At 40.1% G+C, this 18,153-nt stretch overlaps 1 protein-coding gene across 4 annotated transcripts in view; it reads left to right on the forward strand.

Moving 5' to 3' along the window:
• Positions 1-3,011: 3,011 nt before the first annotated feature.
• Positions 3,012-18,153, forward strand: part of PABIR2 (PABIR family member 2) — a 30,745-nt gene continuing 15,603 nt past the window's right edge. Inside the window, exons 1-8 of one of the 4 annotated variants that reach the window (XM_084870259.1) lie at positions 3,012-4,075; positions 6,254-6,344; positions 10,358-10,414; positions 10,707-10,750; positions 10,835-10,889; positions 11,136-11,237; positions 13,093-13,175; positions 14,740-14,804. In XM_084870259.1, coding sequence (XP_084726385.1) covers positions 3,978-4,075; positions 6,254-6,344; positions 10,358-10,414; positions 10,707-10,750; positions 10,835-10,889; positions 11,136-11,237; positions 13,093-13,175; positions 14,740-14,804 — 595 coding nt within the window. In that variant the 5' untranslated portion in view covers positions 3,012-3,977. The remainder of the gene's footprint in view (positions 4,076-6,253; positions 6,345-10,357; positions 10,415-10,706; positions 10,751-10,834; positions 10,890-11,135; positions 11,238-13,092; positions 13,176-14,739; positions 14,805-18,153) is intronic. The other 3 variants (XM_084870260.1, XM_084870261.1, XM_084870262.1) reach the window with 3 other exon arrangements.

The following is an 18,153-nucleotide window of genomic DNA, read 5'->3' on the forward strand; positions in this document are numbered from 1 at the left end:
CTGGATATTTCTCTGGCCACTGTTTTTGTACTCATAAACACCTGATGACTACTTATTAAATTATTTCATTAATAAATGCAGGTTTAAATAATCTGTCTTTCACAGTTATCTTGTAAGGTAGGTAAATCATTTCTATTTTACAGTTGATACAATTCCAGAGCCATTCAGGTTACGTAATTAGGTGGCAGTAGAATCTCAGCTAGTACCAAGATCTCCTGAAAGCCAATGTCAGTTTCCAAGACACTTGTAAAGTTTATGAAAAATGGCAGCTAAATGTGAGGACAGTGTATGCAGGAGGCAGTAGTTAAATACAGAACAGAAATTCAAAAAACAAACTAAATAGAAGGAAAATATGGAGTACACCAGAGAACAAGATCTTATCTCCACTCTACTGCTCATTATAGTTTTTAAAGAGTTTGTTAAATATTCTTGGCAGGTAAGAATTTTTAGTGGATATATTTTGAATGAATAGACAAAATTTCATCATGCCTAAGCATAATAGATATTTAATTTTAAAAATTCTAAATACCATAACATTAAGATAATGGGTATAATAAAACAAGGAAAGAGCAACTAAGAGACTGTTTTTAAAAAGGGGGTAATAATATAAAATGACTAAGTACATGAGTTGGAGATAAGTTTCCACTATTACAAACAGTAGACATTCTCTTTAACTAAAGTGCAGCTACATGACAAGGACCCAAAACCCGTAAAGATATAGCCGGGACTCAATACATACACAAGTTGGAATGTCAAAAGGAACAAGTATTACAAAAACAAAGACTTCTGTATACTATAGTGGCAAACACGACATTTAAAGAACTTATTTTTACTACTTCCCATTTCCACCTATACATTATTATACCAACCTAGCCATGTTTCATGATCAACTCTTGCTGTTCCATAGTAAATATGCCATGATCTCAGATCTCTGGTTTGTTTAGGCATACCTTGACACTTACGCTGCTCCTGTTTCTATGACCCTGTCTTTTGCCATTTGCCCCTTACAAAAGATGTCCCACAAATATGTCATAATTAGCTCTTTATTTCACCAGTTGTCATGGCAACTTTTAAGCACCATTCTAACTCACAAGAGCAAGCCCACAATTACAAACATCCCAAGTCTCCCGTAAGTTTACACGAAGAGCAAAAAAAGCTAGATAGGCAAGAATGATGTGAATAAAACCTGGAAATGATGGCCAAGGTAGCATCCATCTTCTTACATATCCTTGAGTTTCTCCTAATTGTTAAGTTCCTGAAAATTAGGGATTCTACGAAATTGTTTGACTTCTCAGAGTTAGGGACTGTGCATGTGGTCATCAAATGATTGTATAATTGCTATTGTGAACAACAGAATGCACTATAATTTTTTGAGCAGACGGAGTGGGAGCTATGCTAAGACCATGAGATAAAGAGATACATACATTGGTCAAAAACAGAGTTTGGAATTTTAATCCAGCAGGCAGGAAAATATAGGCAATTTAAAAGAAACTTTTCAAAAGTGGTTTTAAAAACTCGCATACTGCAAGTACAAAATATAAACATTGGGGAATAAAATGATAACTGGGCTTGGCAAGTTTAATATGAATCAACTGAATTAAGGGCCAAGTAAAATTAGTTTTGCTAAATTTTGTAACCAACTTTGTACTTTCTAGATATGTATGATTAAAATAATACAATGATCATCTTTCTCTCAGGGTCATTCAATTGGTGAGGATTAAATGTGTGGATGAAAGGGATCACATGCTGACCTGATAAGCTCAGGGGAGGCCTGCACAGCAGTCTTGCAAACTCAGAGACCTAAAGTAACCACAAAGGATGGTCTGAAATTAAACTTTAAGTAAAAGAAGTTATGGTGGGCAGTTACTGTTCTAGGTTGGTATCTTCACTGACAAGGTCAACCTTTACCTTAACTGAGCCTTTTTTTTTTTTTGCATCTATAATAACGTATTAGTACCCTTGAAATGTCTGGGTAACTTGTAACTTCCCTTTTTCTGGACCCCCTGGGGCACAACCCAATGTGCTGGGTGCCAGGTCAGATATCACACATTTCTTCATTATCATGTTAATTGTTCCTGCAGCCACCTAATTATGTGTTCATCATTTTAATTTTTATCCAATCCCAGGGTCCCCTCCCCCTCGCTTTGTTTTATTCCACCTCCTTAATCTATTACCAGTGGATTTCCTGTAACCCACCTAAGTCCCTCCTTTCATTGCTATGTATAAATGCAGACCCGCCATTTCTCCGGAGCATTATCTCAGATGGTTGAGGTACTGCTTCCCTGTATATGTCGACAGTTTGGCTTAAATAAACTCACAAAAATTCTTTACAGGTTTCAATGGTTTCTTTACGTTAACAAAGGATTTAGTATCTCAAAAGTTCTTAGAATAGTGCCAAGCACAGTAACGGCTGTGTAGGTGTTTGTAAAATAGAATAATTTCAGGTCTCACACATGCCAAATAATGATTTCCAGGGTCTCCATAAATCCTAGAAAGTAAAACACTTATGCTACTTGCTCTTCAGGGCTTTCCCTGACATCTTTGACGTTAACAGCGCTTGTAAAACGGGACAGGAGTGCTTCTCGCTATGAATGCTTGTCAGAGTCTTTGTTTTTACACCATTGCTTTTGTTTTTTCACTTCCCTTTAGTCTAGTGCATCCAAATACATCTTCTGAAAACAAGATCTGCCGCTCCTGACGAAGACCAACAAAATACAAGGCTTTAAGAAATGAGCGGGGATAGCGGACATCAGAGCATCCAAATTGGGAAGGACATAACGCAGAAGCCGCACGTTTCTGTTTCCCTTGAATAATCGGCTCAAACTCTTCCAGAAACATATTGCTCCAGTGTCTCTAACTTATTGGTTCTATTCAAAATCGGGCGCTAGGTTTCCCTGGCCAATACCAACTTGGAAAGCGCCGGGGACCCCCAGGAAACGCTCCTCCCCTTCGGGGGAGGTTGGCGGGGGCGGGGCTCCCACGCATGCTCTGTGCCCGTGGGACCATGGGCGCGGTTGCCGGGCGCGTGCGCAGGACCCGATGGGTGCCCGAATGCGGAAGACCTGGCTCCGCGGAGGTTCCCGCTTCCGAAGCGTGGGAGGAGCAAAAGCAGGCAGGTTGTAGTTTTTGGTCTTGGCACCGAGGGATTCCCTGAACCGTTAGAAACAAAGAGAGGACGATCGGGCGCCCGTGGTGGCGGCTGAGGGGCTGAACCCCCCACCTGTTCTCCAGGTTGCAAGGGGGGTAGGGAGAGAAGTACCGAAAACAAGGCTGAGGAGCCTCTGGGACAGGGTCCCATAGCATGGGGGGCTGGACCCCGTCCCTAAGCACGGGGAGCTGCAGCTGCCAAGGCCACCCGACTGGGTCCTGCCCTAGTGTCAGCTCCTCGGTGATAGCGCCGGCGGGGCAGCTGCAGAGGCTGTAGCCTGGCCCCTGCTTGAGGTCCTCGGCCAAAAGATAGCATGAGTTCCGCTGCTGCCTAGTTTCCTCTCCCTCCTACTCTTCTCCCCTGCTCTCTTTCCTTCTTTCTCCCCCATACATTGTCCTTTTCCTCCCCCTTCTCCCCCCCCGCCCCGCTCCTCTTCCCTCCCCCGACCCTGCCCCCCTTCTCCCCCCTATCTTTCAATTCTCTCCTTCCTCCGCCTTTTACACTGGTTTCAATCTGTCCTTTCTCCTCCCGTTTTCTCCTTTCCATCCTCCTTCCACCCCTCTTTATTCTTTCTCCCTTTATACTGTCACCCTCCGTTACAACCTTCCCATTCTCCTTCCCTCCCTGGATCTATCTATCATCATCCCTCCTCATCCTCATCCTCCTTCCCTCCCGCTTTTCTCCGCCCCTTAGCCCCCGCCCCCAAGCCTCCGCCCCTTAGCCCCCGCCCCCAGCTGCCAGTCCCCAGCAGCTCAGTCCTGCCGTGAGTCCATAGCTAAGCGCCAGGAGCTGAGCACTGTTCCGCTGTGCCTGGCTGCAAGTCTCTGGTATGGCCCAGGAGAAAATGGAGCTGGACTTTGAGCATGGCACATCTCTTGGGGGCACCCTGAGGAGATCCAGCAGCGCTCCCCTGATTCGTGGGCTCAGGTGAGCAGGGTTGGGGAGGATGGACGATAGGGTTCAGGGGCTCCCGGAGCCCCTGCAGGCGGACTTCCTTCCCTAAAGTGAGAGTTGGGAGCTCCTCAGGGCATTCCAAACTTGAGGGGGTGATGACTTGTGTGCTTGACGGTGGGGTCCCGCGGTGGAGTGAAAGTTTGACCGCAAACTCCGGGCAGTGTGCGAACCACGGGGCTCTCTCTACCTGCGGCTCTGTTAGCTCACTCTAAAAGTAACGACAAGAAGCTTCTGGCTCTTCTAACAGGTTGCCTGCCCTGCCTAATTTACACCACTGAATGTCAGACCGAAGCCCCTGGAACCAGACTTGCAATTTGACACCTGTCTCTAAGAGCTGCTATTTCTAAGCCGCGTCGAGGAACCCTGGGGTTAACAGTAGTTTACTTTTTTTTTTTTTTTAAATCACAGTTTATCTAATAACTTGAAATTAAATCATGTGTGCATGTCATATTAAGTGATTCAGATTTGTCATAATGTTTTCAGATTCTAAAACTGCCTGAAATGCATTCCGGTGAATAAGAAGGAAGGAGATAGCATGCAGCTTGGGTCAGAGAAAACACGGGTTTTAGAAAACTATGGAAAGAGTGCACCGTTGAATTTTCGTGGCAGGGTTTTGTGTTTTCATGTGAATAAGTCATCAGTGGGTCTATTTTAAGGTGGAATATTGTGATAGTGAAGGTTAGGTTAGCAGACCTCCTGAACCTATTACATTTCACTTTTATAAGTAGACAATTCATCTTAGGCAGAGAGCCGTTTTTTGAGACCCTGTTGAAATGGAATTAGTCCAAAAAAGGGGATAGGAGTAGAGTTTGCCAAAAACATTAATCAAGTGCAGGGAAGGTAAAGATTAATGTTTATCAAACTGATTATAATATCCTCATTTGGGGGGGGGGCGGGTTTACTTTTTTTCTTTTATTAATGTTTGAAACTACAGATGATAGAATGACGACGCTTTTCTACTGCTGTCCTCGGTTTTGCATTTATTTTTGCCACTATAGGAATAAAGTGGTCTTTTTTGGCTGTCTTTTAAAATCTAGTAGGCAAGCAATTGCTAGAGACGAGGGTAATCCTGTTGACCTGAATTTAGTTTACTGTGGAAATAACATACTGTTTTTTGAATCACAATTTAAGTAATTACTTGAAAGGTAGCATAATGACAGCAGAGTGAGTGAGGAAAGCAGGCTTAGTCCCAATTTTCTCCCTGACTGGCTATGATTATGAATGAGTCACTTAGCCTCTTTGAATTTCTGTTTTCTCACTTAAAACACAGGCGAGCTGGATTGGGTGATATCTATATCACCAGTCCTGAAAATCCTTCTTGGCCTCTTAACAATGGCATGGCACTCTGCTGGGCACTGCAGGGTAGTGTACAAGGGTGACCAAAACACCTCCACCAAGGATTTAAAACACACGCATAGTTTTCATTTATAAAAGGTAAAGAGGGTGTTCGAGGAAACATCTACTTTCCCATTGTGCTCTTTGAGTTCAAAGGAGGGAAAGATTGCATTAGATTTGTGGAATAAACAGGCTTCACGGAGGGCATGGCATTTGAAATGAGTGTTGAAGGAAAGGAAGGACTTTGACAGATGGTAGTGGGAAGGAGGGCATTCAGCTCAGAAGGGGCAACCTGAGCAAAACTCCAGGTATGATTATTTAGTGGGACAGTGTGGCTCAAAAGTAAAACATGTGTTTAGGGCACAAATGGGAGTTTCTGATTGGGCTCACACGGCTCAGTTCTTGTCATGTCACAGCACACACACAGAAAGCAGTACTGATTGTAGGTCCTCTAGGATAAACAGACGAGTTTCTCTGCTAGTTTGAATCTGGTGGTAACCGGTTTTGAGCGGGGGGAGGGGGGGCTAGTGGGGGGTTTGAGTTCTAAGCAGAAGCAGCTGGAGGCAACCAGTCTGGAGCTCCGCCCCATACCTCTCCTAGCTGCCCCCCAACACCCCTAGGAGATCAGTATCTCCGCCAATCTATAATCACCCCACACCACGGAGGAAGCTCTGAAGAGGACGGTGAGAAGTTTATGCATTGTGTGATACGAGGAGCCACTGAAGATTTCATTGTTAATTTACAGAATTGACATCAAGTATAGTTGAAGGGTATCTTACATGAGAAGACATTAATAATTTTATTTTTATTTTTTAGTGACCTTTCGCAGGTTTTTCAGCCTTACACACTTAGAACTCGGTGGAATAGTGCAACGATTATGAGCAGTCACAGCCTGGTGAGTATAGAAGTAAGTATGCTTAGTGGTTTTGGTTGCAGGAAACACTTTCAAATGTAGTTCTTTCTTAAAATTATGTGCTATGCACAATTATTTACAAAAGAAAGATTTCCTTCCCTATCTTGTTTGCTGCTTAATGCTGTGGCCAATTTCAGCTTTCAGTGCACAAGAGAAGACCTGGTTAGAAATATTTCTTGGCTGTGGAACTTTGTATTTTTAAACATTGCTCTTTGTTTTGGGCTACTACTTGCATCATGATTGTGAGGTAAGTCAGGATTAATTTCTAATTATAACTGAGAGCTGTGGTCTTAATTTGTCCTAGGATGCAAAAAATCACAAAAATGGTGGCAGAGTGTTTATTTCTGTTGGTGAATGCTGTTTATCCAAAGAAAGACCCCTTTAAAATGCGTGTATTTGTATTCTCAGTGGAGTTGCTGATCGTGACTGTTCTATATTGGCAGAGCTGTTGGGGATCACCTTATTAGTTGGTTGTGTTGGGAGAAATTATGATGAGGTTTTTATATAGCAGCACTTCACATGTGGAGCCCACTTATGCTGTAGCTGCAGTGCTCTGGAAGACATCTGAGATGTAAGCAAACAGACCTCTAAATGGCTGAACTAGATTTCCATAGTCTGTGCACAAATGTTCATCAGTTTATTTATAGGAGAGCCTTTCTGACCTCTGAATCATCTAAAATTTATGCACAATTATAATAAGCTTCCAATCCAGTAGTGTGTGAGAAGCAGCAAATCAGAAGAGGTACATTTGTGTTAAAGGTATACTGACAGCTGCTAGCAAAGGAAGAGAGGAGAAAACTAAAAAGCAGACAGAGGTTTTCTTTAAAAAAAAAAAAAAAGTACATGGCTGAGTATAAGAGCTAAGAACCTGGTAATGGATCCTGAAGTGTTAATGGCATAGAACCATAAAATAATATGTTTTTAAGGATACCTGGGTCTTCACCTTTTCTTAAATTATAGTAATACCTACTCTTGTATGACATTTTACATGTTACAAAGTACTTTCACACATTTAATCTCATAGCAACCCCAGTGAAGTAGGCAGGGTAGAAAATGTTTTTCCCAATTAAAAGAGGCAGCAGCTAAGACTCAGCCGATATAAGGGACTTGCTCAGAATCACACAATTAATAAGTGGCAGAGCTGGGATTAGAATAGAGATCTTCCTATGCCATTCTGCTTGGTATAATCTGTTTAACAAGGGGGAAAATATCACACTTTTAAGAAAGATTTCCATCTGAAGTGCTAAAAATACTTAAAGGGGAAAATGTTAGCTGTCTGGAGGTTTGATTCTCCTCACCACATTCCCCGAGGATACTGGAAAATATAAGTACTTATTTTTGCCGTATATATGAAAAATGTTCTTGTATCAATAGCATAGCAAAGAAGGGAAAATGAATTTGCCTCTCCTACACTTCACTTTTCTCTTTTCTAAGTTATAAAGATAATTATCAGCTCTATCTAGGCTTAGTTCTCACTATTCCTTGACAAATACCCACCCTAGGCTCTGGCGGCACCAATTCTTGGGTCGGTGCTCAACCATGGAGCCACACCAGCCTGGATAGATCTTCATGATTGACAACTGATTAGATATAAAGGCAGGGAGAAGGAGGACTCAAAAGTCACTGCAATTTTATTTCTTGATGACCAAGGGGAGAGTGTTACCTTGGGAAAATTGAGTGGAATTGGTCATTTGAAGAAACAGAAGATAAATTCTTTCTGGGTATGCTGGGTTCAAGGTGCTCTTTTTCCAAAGCAATATTCTAAATCTTTTTTTTCCCCCCGAACTACAAGCTTCCTATCTCACCACCTTTCACATTCGTCAGATGATGCTTTTCATTTCACAGAGAAGGCAGACACCTGTCTTGTATTCATGTCAGTTTTCTTCTCCTTAAAACGTCTTTACCTTCACATGCGGTGTTTTCTCCTAATGGTTCATATATTTTATGACGCTCCTGTCACTGTGCTTGGTCAGTCATCTTCTCTCTGTCTCGTGTCTTCAGTCTCTTCCTCACTGGCCCTTTTCTTCTACCTTCTCCCGACTCACACCTCTAATATATGAAAAATAAACTTACCTATTTTCTCCTTCCCTTTTTCTTCTTCTCCTCTGGGAGCTTTTCAAAGCTTAATCTATACTCCACTGCCTCTAATTCCTTGTCTCCTAATTTCTTGTTAACTATTGGGTCAGTTTGTAATCTCATCATTCCTACCACAACTCCATAAAATATCTGTTCTTGCAAAAGTCACCAACGCCCATTTATTGCCAAAGTCAGGGGCCTCTTATTCCACTTGAGCTCTTTGCTTGACTTATCATTAACCAGACCTCCTTGAAGTTCTTGGCTTTTTTTCTCAGCTTATACTTCACTCTTATTTCTGGGACTAGATATGGCTTTGCTCCTTTGCCCCTCTTTCAAGTCTACTCAGTTCTGTGTTAAATTTACAAGTTGTACATCATATAAATTCAGCTTTTAAATTTCTGACTTTCTTCACAATCAGGCTTGGTAACCCTCATTTTGTCTGTCCTGATTATTTCACTGCCTTTGGGGTTTCCTTTGTTGTCTGATGGACACATTTATGCTCTCCTTTATATTATCCTGTTAGAGTCTTTCTTGTCTCATTTACTTGCCTAGTAGCTTAATGTTTTTCAAATGACCTTATTAAGAGTTCACCAGTAAACATTTATTGCTTTCATAATGGCAAAGTACTTTTTAAAAGAATTGTACTGGTAAAGTTTTTATTTTCAAAGCCTAGAAGAGGTAAAAATTAAAGACAGGGGTGGGTAATGAAGAGATATATTTTGAGGTAAAATCATATTTTAGTGGATAACTTTATTTATTTTAATTGATTTCAGAGAGGAAGGGAGAGGGAGAGGGAGAGAGAGAGAGAGAGAGAGAGAGAGAGAGAGAGAGAGAGAGAGAGAGAGAGACATAAATGATGAGAGAGAATTATTGATAGGCTGCCTCCAGCACGCCCCACACTGGGGATTGAGCCCATAACCCAGGCATGTGCCCTGACCAGGAATCAAACCATGACCTACTGGTTCATAGGTTGATGCTCAACCACTGAGCAATGCTGGCTAGGCATAAAAAAACTTACCTGAATTACCTTTTGCTTAAAGCAGTTTATGACCATTTTATAATCCTCACTACATTAGTATTTTTAAAAAGTTTTAATAGGTTAGGGCCTCCTGTATCAGGATAATTTTCTTATTTACTTTTATATAGTATTATAATTTCATTTGTATTTCACTAGGGAATAAATAGTAGTTATTTATATTATGGCTATTAGAACCCTAAGGTCCATTTATATGAATTTTATCTTACATTTTGTAATCAGATTGTGATTATTTTGAAGGAACATAATTTGCCCTCCACAAAACATTCCATCTTTGTGTTATTAAAAAATGGTGATCTAAGGGAAAGCAGCAGCTATTTTAAAAATGTACTTTGCCTTCCACATTGATTTTTCTTAACTACTAAGGTTTGTGGTGATAGCATTAGTGATCAAATTTTAGATTTGATTTAGGTCATGGAAACAAAATCTTGAAGTTTTAAAGTGTTTTTTATAAACTTAAATCATAGTCACAACATCATACTAAGCTTCTTAGTCTTACTTTGTCCATTGGCAAAGTGCTAATAAAAATGAATAAAATCAGTATTTTCTTCCCCTTCTTATATAGTTCTTTATTTTAGATTAGTGGGGTAATGGATATTTCCAAGGCCTGGAGTCTTTTTTTGTATATATAAATGTACACAGCTCTGCATTCATTTGGGAAAAGCGTTAAAGTAAGTGCCTGTCTAGCGACAGATGGTGCCTTGAGGTTGGACACCTGGTGTACTTTCTAAAGACTGAATGTACTGCCTCTAGTGCATTAATGTTCAGTAATTTAAAGAGCTAGATTTCTAAGAAGAATATGAAAAATTATCTAGGAAGAGGTCATACACTGGTACTGACAGCAGATTGCCGCTTTGTGATTCAGAAAATAGTAAATGTTTACTTTTCTTTCCAGTTGCTGTCATCGTCATCTAATGGGATTTCTAGTAGCAGACTGCATCAAATCAAAAAGGTAAATTTTACTTTCTAGTGCAGGTCTACAATTTTCTGAATTGATTTTATTTTCATTTTGAAGACTTAGATATCAAAAATGCAGTACGCTGCTACTGCTTTGTTGTAGACAGATTAAAAATCTCCTGCAGGTTCAAATAAAATACAGATGTGGTGTGGGTGACAGTCTTAGAATGTTATTTCTGCTATACTGTGATTATGTCAAATAAGGTAGAAAAGTCTTTTTTCTTTTCTTCGCAATAAAGAACTGGGTGGATAAATATTATGTTTTCAGCACAGGTTTGTCTTTGCAGGAGGAAGGCACGGATATCATGAACAGAGAAACTGCCCATGAAAGGTTAGCGCTTCACAAGAATGGGACATAGCATTGTGTGCGTCTTGTTTCTGAGCACTGATGGCCTTTCATTTTTGTTTGTTTTAGGGAAGTGCAAGCAGCCATGCAGATGAGCCAGTCATGGGATGAGAGCTTGAGCCTGGTAAAGTTTTCACATTTGCTTGCGTGTTTATAATTTACAGAAACCTTTGTATTGTTCATTAGCTTTATTAGTTTTTTCATATACTCATATTCAGTTTTGACCTCTGCTTTTCTACCAGATATTATATTGCAACTTTTTAGAGTCTATATATTTGTACTCTAAAAATATAGGCATGTTTAAGTAGCAACAAATAGCTGTGATGTGCTGAATTGTGTATTATGAGGAAATAACACTTTATATTTACAGAGTGATAGTGATTTTGAGAAGCCAGAGAAATTATATTCTCCTAAAAGGATTGACTTCACTCCAGTTTCTCCGGCACCATCACCCACCAGAGGACTTGGAAAGGTAGGCTCATGGACAATATATTAACTCTCTTTCACACACTGAGCTGTTTACTCTCTAAAACACACACACACACACACACACACACACACACACACACACACACTTTTTATTTTTTTTAATATATTTTATTAATTTCTTTTACAGAGAGGAAGAGAGAGGGATAGAAAGCTAGAAACATCGATCAGTTCCCTCTTGCACACCCCCTACTGGGGATGTGCCTACAACCCAGATACATGCCCTTGACTGGAATAGAACCTGGGACCTTTTGGCCTGCAGGCTGACGCTCTATACACTGAGCCAAACCAGTTTCGGCTGCACTTTTTATTTTTTTCTGCTGCCAGGACCCAGGTGGTGGCAACCCCTAACCTCTGCTGGCTCCTCTGAACCTCAACCTCCTCTCCCTCATCCTGGATATGGCTGTGGTCAGTGCCCACCCCTCAGGGGTCACCTCCTTAGTGCTTTCCCTGGGGAGCAGTGTGCCCAACCATCTCTGCCCAACTGGAGTTTTTGCTCTAGGAAGAAGCTGAGTTACAGAGATGGAGGGCAGATGAAGCCACAGCAAGAGGGCTTTCAGTCAGATGTCAAGAAGAACACCCCCTTGGGGAAAAAGTTGAAGCGATCAGAGAGGGGCACCTCAGTTTCTCCTTGCCCAAGTTCCTTAGGAAAGCAGCGTATGGCCCACCAAGCCTTCAGTGGCAGGACATCCTCACTCAGTGGTAGCACAGTGTCTGTACCAGGGCGGAGTTTGTTCCAATACTTGGTTCCTTAGAACCCCATAGGGATGAGTGGGAATCCCTAGCAGGCTGGGCAGATAATTGACGGCTGCCGGGCAGGCAGGCCCAGGGTCCAGGAATGATGAGAAGTCCCAGAAGCAGCCATGATCCTGTGCTTGCAGACACTGTGGTGTAAAGTCTTTCCATCTAGGCCCTTGAGCCTGAGCATTCTGATAAGGGGAGGTATGCAGAAAGACCAATGAGGAGACATGGGGGCCAAGAGATAGAAACACAGCCGAAACCGGTTTGGTTCAGTGGTAGAGCGTCGGTCTGTGGACTGAAAGGTCCCGGGTTCGATTCCGGTCCGGGATGTTTCTAACTCTCTATTCCTCTCTCTTCCTCTCTGTAAAAAATCAATAAAATATATTTTTTAAAAATAAGAGAGAGAGAGAAACACAGAGAGGGAGATGAAGACTTGGAGAGAGACAGAGATGGGATTGAAACACAACAGAAGAGATAATTAGAGAGAAAGGAGGAGGCAGGGGCACAGAGGGCAAGATTGAGCCCTGGGGCAGAAAGGCATCTATAAAGATAGGAAGTCAGAGACAAGAGGAACAGAGATATACGGGGGGAGAAGACAGAAACAGATGGAGGCACAGAGACATGTGACAGAGATAGAGAGATATCATATTGCTTTTAGCCCTAGCCAGTTTGGCTCAGTGGATAGAACATTGACCTTTGGACTGAAGGATCCCAGGTTCGATTCTGATCAAGGACACATGTCTGGGTTTCGGGCTCAAGCCCCAGTAGGGAGCGTGCAGGAGGCAGCTGATCAATGATTCTTTCTCATTATTGATGTTTGTATCTCTCCCTTTCTCTTCCTCTCTGAAATCAATAAAACAAATATTTTTTTAAAAATTGCTTCACTTTTAGAAAACCCATTGACTGGAAGAAAAATCAAAACCTGTGATAGTAATTTGGGAAAAATTATAATATATTCATATATATTCTCATTCATATATGAGAGAAATGCATAGACAACTAAACAATTCTAAATATATTGTTTCTGATATTTTGAGAAGAATCTTTTGAAAACTGGAGCATTAGAACTAACTATTTTAATATTAAATATGTTTTTCTAGCAATCTTATTCACCAACCTTACAAATGTTGAGCAGCAGTGGGCTACCACCAAGTCCCACTACTAGTCCGAGACATTTCTCCAGGTAGGTAAACCTGCTTTTTATATGTGAGTGAAATGCTACTTACTGAAATTGTTTCTCTGAAGAACTTACCCCCTCCTGACATCTTATTATGGAAATTTTCAAACAAAGCAAAATTGAAAGAATTGCTCAGTGAACATCCAAGTACCGATTACCTATATTCTACCATTAACATTTTACCACATGCATTTTTTGAGACTTAATGCCAATTTATATTCAGAGCACCTGCATGTGGGTGTTTGATGATATGTCTTCTATAAAGAAAAAGTTTAAGATTATAGAGCAGTCAAATCCAAATAACATTTTTGGTTGTTTTTTTTTTGTTGTTGTTGTTGTTGTTGTTAATCCTCACCAAAGGCTATATTTTTCCATTGATTCTTAGAGAGAGTGGAAGGGAGAGGCAAGGTTAGGGGAGGAGATAGATAGAAATTGAGATAGGGATAGGGATAGGGATAGAGATAGGGATAGGGAGAGAGAGAGAAAGAGAGAGAGAGAGAGAGAGAGAGAGAGAGAGAGAGAGAGAGAGAGAGAGAGAGAGTACACGGGTCTGATTGGTGTGTCTAAGTATTTGGTTAACCTATGAACCAGGAGGTCTTGGTTCAATTCCCTAGTCAGGGCACATGCCCAGGTTGTGGGCTCAGTCCCCAGTAAGGGGTATACAGCTGGAAGCCTATCAATGATTTTCTCTCATCATTGATGTTTCTATCCTTCTTCTCTGAAATCAATAAAAATATATTCTAAAAAAGAAAGACACATCAATTGGTTGACTCCCTCATATACCCAACTGGAGCCTGGGATCTAATCTGCAACCCAGGTATGTGCCCTTGACCTGGAATTGAATCTGCAACCATTTGGGGCATGGGCCGATGCTCTAATCATTGGGAAACAACAACAAGGCAACTTTTTAAAAAATCCTCACCAGTGCATATATTTTTAAAAATATTTTTATTGATTTCAAAGAGAGGAAGGGAGAGGAAGAGAGAAAAACATCAATGATGAGAATCATTGATAAGCTGCCTTCTGCCTACCCCACATGGGATCAAGCCCATATCCTGGGCATATGCCCTGACCTGGAATCAAGCTGACCCTTTAGCTGAGCCACCTGGCCAGGGCCCAAATAACTTTTTTTAAATGTATATTTTGATTTTTTTCAGAGAGGAAGGAAGAGGGAGAGAAACATCAATGATGAGAATCATTGATTAGCTGCTTCCTGCATGTCCCACACTGGGATCGAGCCCACATCCCGAGCATATGCCCTGACCTGAAATCAAACTGACCTCCTGAGCCATGCTGGCTGGACACAAATAACTTTGTAATAAGGTTTATTATATTTTTAAAGAAACTGCTGTGGGTATTTGGTATTCTAGAACAATTAAAATATCATGTTATTCCAGATTGTCATATGCCAGTTCAGATCATATATTAGCATTTCATTTACTCAACCTCTAGAACACAGGCATTTTATATTTCTTCCTATATGAATACTAATTTTATTGACTTATTTGGTGGGTTTAAATGTTTCTTGCATCTTAGAAGTACTTCACATCATTGTGTTTGTTCTTTGAAGCAGGAGGAGTCAGAGCCCAGTCAAATGCATTCGACCCAATGCTCTTGGTCCTGTTAAAAGAAAAGGTAAGCATCACATTTCTGATATTAAACCTAGTCAAACTTGAATTACAAATTAGAATTTCTGCCTGAAATTAGTTTCAAGACAGGACTCCTTTTTCCTAAAGAAACATGCATTACTCTTCTCCATGTATACTTTACTAATTCTATAATTTGTAAATTAGTTATTTGATACTACCCATCTTTTTTTATACTTCATAACTGAGTCTTATTCATATATTTATATTATCAATATATATTCCAAAATTTTGCCTCTTGGTGATCTGAATAGAAAAGAGATGCAAATTGATATGTTGCAGAAATGTATACTTATGTCATAGTAAATAGGTCTATAAACAAGCTGTATTCTCAAATATAAGCCACCACCAAATTACACCTTGGCAGAGAGAATTGCCTCATATTCAAGTCTATAGGATTTTTGCTGTAATTGGGGTGCTCTCTTAATTACCTTATTTTGAATCACAAAGCACTAAACTAAAATGATCTTACTCAATGCTAGTTTTAGATGCTTATGGGCACCTGATGGAGTCTATTAAAAAGAGGCAAAGAAATTTAACATTATTCATTTTAGTCATTATTCCTGGGGATATGACCACATGATCACAAGTGTTGGATGTCATTTTAAACAAGAGTTTTAGCAATAATTTTAAAAAGCAATTCAGTAAGTGGTTTCTTTGTGCAGATCAGCTTCAGGGCCAGTAAACAAATCAACTTTCCTCACGGGTAGGTAAATGGATACTTGCTGGTTTCGGTGAAAAATTTCCAGTGATAGACTCATATACAGATTCAAAAAGTGCTGTATTTCAGACAACATAAAATTAAAGATGGTATGTTCTGGAAAATAGAACCTGATGCACTGACAATATTTGTATTAGAGAATAAATTTTATTTTATAAACCAATAGTTTTTATCTTAATTCTTTAAGGAATTATTTATAATCTTAAGAAGCTTCCCAAGAGCTATTACATGAAATTAACATAGGGACAGTAAAGCTATTATTGTTGTTCTCATTAATTTTAAATTTGTTGCAGGAAATTGGTGGAATTGTTTTTTTAATTTCAAAGCTATTCCAACATATACCAGCAGATGGAGGAATTTTTTGCTAAAACGTGTTTTGCTAATGAGGTGTTGAAAGCCAGGAGGCAGCTTCTAAAAACTGCATATTAAAGGATGGAAAAATAAATAAAATACAACCTTTTCTTCAATTTTAGTCATATTCAGAATAGCTCCAGAGGAAAGATAATATAAATTAATTGATAAATGGGAAAAAATTGAATGTTGTATTTGTTTTTACTTGATCTTTTTCCTCATAAGAATCTTGTAAAGGTTTAAGTTCACAGTTATTAATTTTCCTACTGGAGTATAGATAGGCCCATGACTTAAAGTTTCTTTAATATTCCATTTAAAACTCAAATGGAGCTTCCATTTCCAGATAAAGAACTTTAAAACAAAAGTATTTGCATGTTTTATTTCATAACTTATTTGGAAAAGGGCCTTTTCTGTCTAATTTAGGGTTTAGTTTTTGCACTCCTGGTGGCAAAATGTTAACCACTGTTCCTTGGATGTAAAGTTTTTCTATTACCAGTTCTGAGAAAAATCTATAGGATTGAGATAGCCAGTATACCAATTTTATGAATTGGTTAATAATTGCTTTCACTTAAAAATGTGCTTTCAAACTTATACAATCCCGCATCCCTTACCAGTGGAGATATGTTCTGAGAATTTGTCATCAGCTGATTCCATCATTGTATACACATTATAGAGTGCACTTACATACACATCTAGGCCATATGGTACAGCCTATTGCTCCTAGTGTACAAGTCTGTACTGCATGATGCTCTACAAAACAGCATGAGATCAAATCAAGCACAAGAAAAAATTATGCAATCAAGACACAGGGCAAATGTGAGATGTTTAACAGTGTGACATGACATACTGTTTTACAGCAAACTCTTTTAAAAAAATATATTTTATTGATTTTTTGCAGAGAGTAAGGGAGATGGATAGAGAGTTAGAAACATCGATGAGAGAGAAACATCGATCAGCTGCCTTCTGCACACTCCCCACTGGGAATGTGCCCGCAATCAAGGTACATGCCCTTGACCGGAATTGAACCTGGGACCCTTCAGTCCGCAGGCTGACGCTCTATCCACTGAGCCAAACTGGTTAGGGCTTACAGCAAACTTTTAAAAAAATTATTGAGAGTATGTTTATTAAAGCTGGAACACTGATAGAAGGAAGGGCTTAGGATAGAAGAAGTACTAAGCGCAGTTGATTTGGCTCTCTAGAAAGTCAGAAAAGGGGGCCTTGGAGATAGGTTCTGGGGGTTAGCCTGGGACAAGCTGCTGCTGTCCATTGCTCACCTGGTTGCAAGTCTTGTGGGGTTCCTTAGAGTGTAGGAGATGCATTCTAAAGGGAAAAAGAGTAAAGGGAAAGGAATGGGCGTGGTTTTGGGAAGGAGAGTGTGCCAGCAAACTTTTTTTTTTATAAATAGAAAGAATACACTCTAAAATAATGATAACAAGTATTGTATAGTAAATACATAAGCCAGTAACATAGTTGTTCATTATCATTGTCAAGTATTATGTATGGTACATAATTTTATGTGCTGTACTTTTATGACTGGAAGTGTAGGAGGTTTGTTTATACCAGCATCACCACAAACACATGAGGAATGTGTTGTGCTATGACCTTATGATGGCTCCATTATAATCTTACTAGAGGCCCTCGGCAGGAAATTCATGCACAGGTAAGGTCCCTAGGTCTGGCCGGTGATCAGGGCCCATCAGGTTCCCCACCTCCCAGCCTTCCCACCTCCTCTTTCCCTCACTCCCTCAGCACCCCTGCTGCTGCCACTGGTCACTCTCCATTTTCTGTGCCACCCCCTGGTGGTCAACATACGTCATAGCAAGCAATCAAATTCCCAGTCTCTCAGTGGAACTCCAAAGGGGATAATTTTCATATTAGCCTTTTATTATATAGGATGGTACCACCATCTTACATGCAGGCCATCATTGACCAAAACATCATTATGCAATCTGTGACTGTATTTTTACCTTCATTTTCACTAAGGAGGCTAAAGCAACCTTTGATTTATATACTCGTTATCAGATTGAATACTTTTTTAAAAATTGATATTTCAGAGAGAGGAAGGGAGAGAGAAATATTGATGTGAGAGAGAAACTTTAATTGGCCATCTCTCATGAACCCTGACTGGGGACTAAACCCACAACCCAGGCATGTGCTCTGATCAGGAATCAAACCAAGTGAGCCACACTGGCCAGGGGAAGACTTAATACTTTTTAACCCATTTGAATTCAAATCAGGAAATGTTCTGATATTAAAACATATCAAA

Source organism: Pipistrellus hanaki, assembly GCF_964339955.1.
Source record: "Pipistrellus hanaki genome assembly, chromosome: X".
Taxonomy (NCBI): domain Eukaryota; kingdom Metazoa; phylum Chordata; class Mammalia; order Chiroptera; family Vespertilionidae; genus Pipistrellus; species Pipistrellus hanaki.